The 9,918-nt window shown below is 39.0% G+C and overlaps 1 protein-coding gene across 1 annotated transcript in view; it reads left to right on the top strand.

Annotated features, from left to right (window-relative positions):
- Positions 1-7,891, top strand: part of LOC143039213 (uncharacterized) — an 18,950-nt gene extending 11,059 nt beyond the window's left edge. Inside the window, exons 2-4 of the mRNA XM_076209071.1 lie at positions 3,146-3,246; positions 6,126-6,255; positions 7,294-7,891. Coding sequence (XP_076065186.1) covers positions 3,157-3,246; positions 6,126-6,255; positions 7,294-7,805 — 732 coding nt within the window. The 5' untranslated portion in view covers positions 3,146-3,156 and the 3' untranslated portion in view covers positions 7,806-7,891. The remainder of the gene's footprint in view (positions 1-3,145; positions 3,247-6,125; positions 6,256-7,293) is intronic.
- The last annotated feature ends 2,027 nt before the right edge of the window (positions 7,892-9,918 follow it).

The following is a 9,918-nucleotide window of genomic DNA, read 5'->3' on the forward strand; positions in this document are numbered from 1 at the left end:
CAGTCGAGCAATTGATTTCGAGAATTTCATCTAGATTCGTATATTTATATAAACATATGCATATGTATATACTGCATGTATGTACACGCACACACACACACACATACACACACGCACACACACACACACACACACACACATATACACACACGCACACACACACACACACACATTATATATATATATATATATATATATATATATATATATATATATATATAAATAATCACAATAACGCGTGACTAAATAATATTGCAGAAACCACAGGGAAAATAAAGTCGAAATACTAAACGTTTTCGTCTATTACGACATCCTCTATGTCTCTTTCATTTACTCTGAGGCTGTCGTAATAGACGAAAACGTTTAGTATTCCGACTTTATTTACTTTGTGTTTTCTGCAATATATATATATATATTTGTGTATATATATATATATATATATATATATATATATATATAATATATATATATATATATATATATACATATACGTATCACACTAAAGCACCGTCGGCTGTAGTCAGTAGAGTACAGATACGAGTTTGTCGAAGCTATATAATCCCCTTTAATAGCGGGAGCGTTGGAGGGAGAACCCGTCCGACCGTTGGGACGGGCCAGGCGACTTGACCTAAGGTTAAGTGAAAAAAAAAATGTATATAAGAAATCTCACCGGCAAGCGTGAAATTATGTTTGGGGGACCGTTGTCCTTTTGAAATATTAAGATTAGGTTGTTCTTTAATAAGTGTTGATTAAACAAAATCCCCTTGAAAACTGCAATTGTATTTGAATATTATTTTTGGGCTTATCGTTGTCAATCCGGTGGTTGTGATTGGTGATATGGTGAGGTGTAATCTAGTTCTTACGTGCGTGTTTGATAGAATGGAATGTTTGATCAACCTAGTTTTCAAATCTCTTCTTCCTTGGCCCTACTTATACACACGATCACAATCTTGATAGGGTAAACTATAAAAAATTCCTGGTTAGGTGTTCCCTGTTCATCTTTGGTGAGCGTAGACAATTTGGCCTATAGCAATATTCTTTTGAAGAAGCTTGTAGCGAAACTAGTCAAGAATAGAACTCGGAATAAGACTCCAGTCTTTCCTCTTCCCACCCACTTCAACGTGTCAGAAATTCTCAACATTTATCACTGTTCACCAGAGATTAAGAGGGAATAAATATCCAGGAAGGTCGATGATCTGATTCTCTCAGAGCGTCTTACAGCGATGAACACGCAGTTGAGGGAATTGGTTTGAAGATTTTGTCTGGCTGGTTGCCTGGGAAGTTTTACGTCGCGTGAAATTTTCAAACAGAGATATGGCTGAAGCCGTGTTGGATTTGATATTATCGCACCTACCGTGTGATCAATGTAGGTAGAATTCAGGGGCATACAGTTCCCAGCGGTACAATTCTATTAGTATAATACATTAGTTTCTGGATAACATCTTAGAGTGACAGGACAAATTATACCTCATAACAAAGAAACATAAACAAGGATTTGTTACTGTATATCATCACCTTCAATGTATCATTTTCACCTAAGGGCTGCTTACAGGTCTTGTAATCTATGTCTTTGAGACATTTCTCATCCGTGTGGTAAGGGATGATAAAAAGTTGATAATATCTGCATGGACCGGAGTCACTCCCAGAAACACATCGCCCTAACAAGTTGCTAGTTACCTCATCAAAGTCGGTGCTGGAGTACACGTTATCAGTTAGCATTTAGCGCGAGTGCTGCAGCACAGCGTGAAGCAACTGCCACGAGGGGGCAAACAGCAATTACCTAGTGGGTGGATATAAACTCCAGAGTTGCCCGTCTTGTAGTCGTGAGGACCAAATAGCAAATGCATGGCTGATATAAACCCCAGAGTTACCCGTCTTGTAGTCGTGAGTACACTCCTTAACTCATACGTTTTACTTGTCCTGGTGAGCTTGTGGTAAACAATGGTGTCAAAATGGTCTGAAACAACTTCATCCATGACGTTGAAGAAAGGGAGCTCATAGATATTGGACTTTAGCTCAACGGTGAAACTTAACCCAGAAATATCACGTTTCCCTTATGTTAATTCCACTCACTGTATTGTGCAAGGGTGGCTGATAAAAATATATTACAAGGGAAAATAGTGTATTAATTCTATAATGTAAAACGCTACAACAATAACGTGCGTACGCTTCGAAGGCGTAATAGAAAACGGACGCCACTTTGTGTTGGCGGGAAAAACATACACGACCACATGAAAGTGCAATTAATACAATAATTTCAATAAATTGATATAAATTTCATAGTATTTATATACAAAAGGGGGAAAGCATGTATTTTCCAATCTACTCACAAGTACAATGCATGACAATCGTCCAATGCCCTTAACACGCACATACACACACAACAGGATCGTCTCCAAAAGAGAGAGACAACCCTCAATGGAGGAGACGATGAAGGGAACACCTACAGAACGCCCTCATGGGTGGGGAGAATTGATCGAATCTGTCAAGAGTTGTTTGGAGTGGGAAGGGAGGGCGACTACATGGGAGCTTCTTCGCTGGGAGAGACAGTTGGGAGTGGCGAAGCCGTGCGAGTGAAGCAACGCGTCCCCTGGCGTATGCTTCTCGATTGACGAGAGTGATGATGATAAAGACACTTGGGTAATACAAGTCGAAGTAATGTAGTCAGAGAACGTTTATCTATGAGGAATTTCCCTGTTCGCCATCAGGGATGTGCCAGTTAGCAGTGGGTCCTGTGACTGTGTGAGCTACTCTTTGTCTCATCTTTCTTACAAAACCTGTTCGATATGGGTGACCCTGTAGAGATTTCCTCTTTATAGACATAGTTTTTGTAATCATTAAGATTCAGCACCACATCAAGGTGTCAACTCTCGGGTAGGTTTCCGTATACAAAGGGGAAAACGTATCTATGATAGCCTCTCTACCAGCCAATAGGTCAAGATGGTGTTTTGACTACAACATTACATTGGCTTGATTGATTGATTGATTGATTTATGGAATTTTTGGCTTGAAGGCCAAGCGCCGGAGCTGGTAGGCCATTCAGCGAATCATTGGCTTGTTTGAAGTTAAAAGTTTGCATACATGGTAATGATCATTTTCGTTCGAGTCGAAAGTGTCATGAACTCATTTCCTCTTTCTTTGACAGCTTTGTCGAGGATGCTTTCCCCGTGGACGTGTCTGCTGACCCTCTTCCTGTTCCAGATCGGCACCATCTCATCCACAGTGGTAATGGACAGTTTTTTCAAGGTTGGTTGAACCAAAAACGCGTTTAGTTAATGTTCCTCATTAAAAGCCAACTTGATGCATCAAATAATCTCATGCAAGCATACTAGTGTGTTGCTACTTCACGGTTGCTTTCACCGGAATGTGCTTTAGGAAGATGACTTTATAAAAACAAATCAAATGGACACATTTACGAGGTATTTTAGTCTCACCAGATTTCGTCCTACCAGCTTGACGTGCGAGTGTATAGGCGCGTGTGTGCAAAAGGCACGTTTACACCCCACACACACACATATGTATGTATATAATATACATTATATGTATATATTTTCCACTGTGGTTTTGTTGCACACACGTACATACACAATGTATAATTATATATATATATATATATATATATATATATATATATATATATATATATATATATGTGTGTGTGTGTGTGTGTGTGTGTGTGTGTGTGTGTGTGTGTGTGTGTGTGTGTTGGTACATTGTGATAAGTTGATGAAGGCGGAAAAAGAAGTCATGGGTCTAGTTCTGAGTTTGAATATATTCCTGACCGGTTTCGCTCTATGCTTCATTCCTCTGAAGAAGCATAGAGCGAAACCGGTCAGGAATAAACTCAGAAACTCGGAACTAGACCCGTGACTTCTTTTTCCATCATATATATATATATATATATATATATATATATATATATATATATATATATATATATATATATAAATATACACACACATATGTCTCGTAGGCATAAACGATGTGTGAGTTTTATTACCCAACGATCCAGTGTCGAAAGAAGTCTCATAGCTTAAGAACCCCTGACTAAGCTTTCGCCAAACATGGGCTGTTACAGTCCCAAGTGTCGAAGTCCAGTACAGTTGGACGATGCTATCTCTTCATCAAGTAACCATCAAAACACTTTAATGGAACTGAGTCATGAGCGTCCGTCACGCCAAGTCCTCACAGTCCCTCTAGCCTTAGTATCAGTTTATGAATAGAAATAAAACTCTTTCAGAATGACTTGGAAATTACCTCAGTGGAGGCGGTGTTTGGGGGACACATCCGTAAGTGTATTTACGAGGTATTGCTAGGTGAGTGAATTGGCTATACAATACCAGTTCTCGACTACCGATACGATGCCAGGAGACGAAACTGTTCGATATAGTATCAAAATGCATGATTCATGGACCATGGAACGGTTTCGATGAGTCATTATGAAAATCCCATACTTTTAATGCCCTATTTATTTTACATACAAAAACAAATTTAATTAAAATCAGATCAAAGGGCAGGGCGAGTAGCACCGTAGGCCAAGCGCCCTTGGCGAAGCCATGGCAGCGAAGCCGGCGCTTGTATACATTTAAAATAACATTCAAATATATCTCATTTTCAAAAATAAGCAAATTGTGACATTTTGTCAATAGAGCGGTGGAGTCCTGTTGATCCGGTGGAATCCTGTAGGTTTGGTGGAGCCCTGTAAATTCGGCAGAGTCCCGTAGATCCGGTGGAGTCCTGTAGATTCGGGTGTGTCTTGTAGATCCGGTGGAGTCCTGTAAATACGGTAGAGTTCTGTAGATCCGGAGGAGTTCTGTAGATCCGGTGGAGTCCGATAGATCCGGTGGAGTTCTGTAGATGTTGTGGAGTCCTGTAGATCCGGTGTAATCCTATATATCAGTTGTTTTTAACATTTTGATGACTTCGGATCACCAATGGATTGTCCAATATAGTCCCATACCCCCTTCACTTGACTGTCGAAATAATCATCACCATTCCTATTAGTTGCCAGTATGACTTCCAAATATGTCAACAGCTTGAATTTTCTGTACTATAGATATAGGTAGCTAGGAACAGAACATGAAATAAAGTCATAAGCATTGATAACTTATATCTATCTACAAAAAAGTAAACATATATATATATATATATATATATATATATATACAAACAGTTACAACTAAACGGCTACAACTTGACTACATAACACAGACTCTTATTAATAAAGGCCCCCATAAAATCCTTACCTTTCCCTAAAACTTTCTCACATATCTGCCTTACCATAAAAATGAGATCCACCCAACCCCTACCTGTCCTAAACCCATACCGTTCCTCACCAATTACTCCCCCTGTTCCTCTTCTAATTCTCTCAATCAAAACCCTCCCATAAGCCTTCTCAACTACACTCAACAAACTGATCCCTTTGGAACTACTACACTAACACTTGTCCCTTTTTTCCTTGTAAAATGGAACTATACAGGCACTCCTTCAGACCTCCGGTACTCTACCCTCTTTTAGAAAAACATTAAATAACCTCACCAATCAGTCCACCATCACTGCACCTCCCTGTTTTTTTTAGACATTTCACGATATCCATCCAACCCAGATACCTTACCTACTCTCATCATTTTGATAATCGATTTCACCTCATATTTCCTTATTTTTCCTCCATTTACCTCATTCATTACTGTTATTTTCTTAGCACTTCCCACTACAACTACCTTTCCCTCCGTATCCTTCTTCACATTTAGCAGCTCCCTAAAATACTCTGCCCATCTTCCTCTTACTGATGTTTCCTCCATTATCATCTCTCCATCTGCATCTTTTAACTTCTCTTCTTGATTCGCCTCCTCTTCCTTTCTTAATTTCCTTCCAAAACATATTTCTATTACTTTAAAAAAATTCTTTTATACTCTTACCTCATTTCACATCTGCTCTTCTCTTTGCCTCCTTTATCTTATGCTTTACTTCTCTCCTCTTTTCTTTGTATCTCTCATATGATTCCCTCGCCCTATTTTGTAACCAATCTGTGAATACTCGCTTCTTCTCTTCTACAACCTTCTTTGCTTCATCACCCTATATGTTATGAGTGTATCGTATAATGATGAGTTTTCTTTTGTCTACAGAAGCCCTTCCAAATTTCCTGGCCTATAAGTCCGTGCCTCCTACAAAGCACCTATCTGGCCAACCCTACCGTATTCTACTGCTCTATGCTCTGTTCTGGTAAATCCCAGTGCGAATTCTTCTGTATTGACGGTGAGTTTAACTTTTTACGTTAATGAGGTGCATCTAGGCTCACGCCTATATCAAAGGTGTTAGAATGAAACATGGATTTGCACTTTTCTTTCTACTGATTACGTTAGGTGTTGCCTCAGTGGATCGTCCAATTCCACCTAAAGAGGCTATCACACTGGGCTCCCACAGGTTTCACCAACGCCAACAGTTGATAGTTTGAGTAAAGACGAGTTTGGTTACAATATTCTATTTTCATATCTCCAAATATCAATTTCTCTCTCCGTCATATATAGCAAAGCTGAGTGATGAACTAAGAATGTAAACCTATACGATTGTTAGACAAAGTTGGAATATTCCAAGAGAAGTCTAGATTTCTGTAAGCGAAGCCGTGATCTAGTTAATCAAATGAAGGTTGGATGTCGGAGGAAAAATAGCCCAGTGCGATAATTTTTTTTTTTTTTTTTTTTTTTTTCTTCTTCTGTTACACCACCCACGACCTACAGTCTTCCATCACTACGTCCATAAAAATTTTCTTCGATCTTCCTAATTTACCTCTGTCTGGTGGATCTATCTCCAGCACCCTCCTCCTCCTCCTCCTCCTTCCCACATAATCCTCATTTCACCTCAGCCTTGTCTTTCCAGTTTTGTTCCTAAAGCGACATACGTGTACTGTTCCTCTAATATGTTTATTTTTCTTAATGTACACAACATTATTCTCGGACATTTCCACGGGTTGGGGGGAATAGTACAGAGCTAATCTCAATTACTTCCATCTAACGGTTGCCATATAAGCACAAAGACATTTTCATACTGGCTATATGTTACACAAGTAATTTAAATACAACCCTTATCTCATTTTTACACACGAAACGGAAGCAAACTAACAACTTCCCTTTCTGGACTTCCTTGTTCGCCGAGACACCAATAGTTTTTCAACAGAAGTCTACGTTAGAACAACTAATTTAGGGATCTGCCTTATATCCACCATCAAGTATCCATAAAGATATACTCGCAGCGTCACCAACGCATTTAATTATAAACCATTTCTTTCTTTTTCAGACCACCAATGCGAGCTTTACAAAGCCTTGATTTCGATAGCCAGAAGTCTGCCCGCGTCTAATTCATCGAAAAATTGTTACACGTCTTGGGGCCATCCTCGTGATGTGGCACATCTCGCCGTCGTAGACGCCGCCGATTACTACTCCCCCGTCACTCGACCCCCCAACGCTATCGCAGGGTTCTTTTGCAGAGGATACGCCCAATGTTACGTTTCAAAACATAATACCAACCGATGGTGGAGAGCTGACCTCAAGGATATATACCCAATCTCAAGGATTCAGGTCAGGACAAGCAGGGAGTACAATTTTTTCAAGGACGTCGAGTTTCGGGTTGGTAATTCGACGACCCTGAGTTCGAATCCTGTGGTCTTTGAAAATCCCGGGCAGGCGCCCTTGGACCACGTTGTCGGCGTGAATCTTGATCCTCCTGTAAGTGGGCGATATGTCACTCTTCAGAGTAAATCAACTGGATATTTCTTTGTTTGTGACATTCAGATTATAAGGGCTCAATAGAAGTTTCAAAATTTATGTAAAATACGATCGGCTATATTTAATTTATCTACGTTTTCAATATATTTGGAAAAGAAAAACACGGATATCACACATTGTATTCTAATCATAGAAAACTTTAGGTTTAGTTTTTGTTTATGATATGGAATTGTATTAAAAAATTTCACAGAAAAAAGTGTCTTTTAATAATCACAAATCAATACATTTTCTACATTCATTTCCATTTGCAATAGTATTTGATTATATGGAAACCACTAAATCAGTGAATAGCTCGGCTGGATAGATTTGTATGAAACCATTGAGGCATTTAATCTAATTATCTTGCGCAAGTTAAGCCTCTTAACAGCTTTGCTGTTATGGAATTCACTTATTAAAGTGATATGTTAAGAAATATGGATGTGATTAATTGCATTGAATAATTATTGCTTCATAGTTGCAATATGACGACCACAAATATTCCTCTCACATAAGATTCTCGAAAAATTTTGATATTTGGAACAAAACAGCTTATCAATACTATCACTTACTCACGGTACCTGAATTTTTTCCATTTATAAATTATTGTGAATCTTTTCGTTTTGAACAATGGAAATTTCTTCATTGAAAGATTCTTGATAGAGAAAACTATTTGCAAACTCAAGAAAAATTGGTAAAAAATATCCCATGTTGATTACAAAGGATTACAAACGAGGAGCATGCCGACAGGAGACCTTTTGGTCCATAACTAGGTCAGATGCGAAAAAACAACATAATAATTATAAAAAATTATAATAATAATATAAATAACAAATAATAATGAACAAAATAAACAAATACATAGGTATAGTCGAATAATAAACAAACAGGTAAATAGTAAATAATAATAAATTACAGAAATATTATGATAAATGAAAATCAAGCAAATAATAATAAACAGACAAATACTAACAAACAAATAATATAAAGACAACATAAAATATTTGCCCTGGTTGCCATCATAGTTGGATATAATTCACCACCATGGTTTGATCATGTGTTGGCCTAGTGATCGACCACTATTATCCTCCTGGATGAGAGCTCAGAGTTCATATATTGCTCGATCTATAGGTAATGGAGTGATCTTACACACACACACAAAAACGCACACACACACACACACACACACACACACACACCCACACACACACACACACAGACACAGACACACACACACACACACACATACAAACAAACTTGTTTGTGTGTATGTGTTTGCGTGTATGTGGATGAATGCATATGTGGGTTGTATGCATGCGTGTGTATGTGATTGAGTATCCGTGTATGTGCTTGTGTGTGTCCGTGTTCGTGCGTGTCTGTGCGCGTATGTGTGTGTATGAGTGCGTGTATGTGTATGAGTGCGTGTATGTGTATGCGTGCGTGTGCGTGCGTGTGTGCGCATATGTATGAGTGTGTGTGTATGTGTGCATGCTTGTGTGTCAGTGTATGTGCGTGTGCGTGCATGTGTGTGTGCGCATATGTATGCGTGTGTATGTACGTGTGTGCGCGCATATGTATGCGTGTGTATGTACGTGTGTGTGTGAGAACGTGCGTATGCTTACGTGTACGTGCGTGTATGCGCATATATATGCGTATGTGTGCGCACAATCATATGTACTTGTGTGCGTGTATGTATGTATGTATGTGTGTGTGTGTGTGTGTGTGTGTGTGTGTGTGTGTGTGTGTGTGTGTGTGTGTGTGTGTGTGTGTGTGTGTGTGTGTGTGTGTGCCTTTGTGTGTGCGTGCATATGTGCATTTGTGTGTGCGTGTGTATGCTTGTGTGTTGTATAAAGCCATTCGAAGGTCATGTTGACTGTTGATCCTGGTCCCGAACCGGCCGTCGGCCGATGGAACAGAAGGCAATATCGTTGTTTGAACAAAGTCAATATAAGAATAAATATTGCATTGAATAGCTGCAGTAAGTACAAGCACACTAAAGAAAAATAAATAATTTTTCACTAATACGTTGCTATATTCAGGGGAACATGGAATAAAACTGAAGGAGAACATGGATTTCATCAGGAACATACTACCCTCACGTTCAAGATGAAAGTTTAAAATGTCTACCAGGGTAGCATACCTTTAGAATCCCGGCTGATGG

The sequence above is a fragment of the Oratosquilla oratoria genome, chromosome 26 (genome assembly GCF_046742065.1).
Source record: "Oratosquilla oratoria isolate Oo_2021 chromosome 26, ASM4674206v1, whole genome shotgun sequence".
NCBI classification, from domain to species: domain Eukaryota; kingdom Metazoa; phylum Arthropoda; class Malacostraca; order Stomatopoda; family Squillidae; genus Oratosquilla; species Oratosquilla oratoria.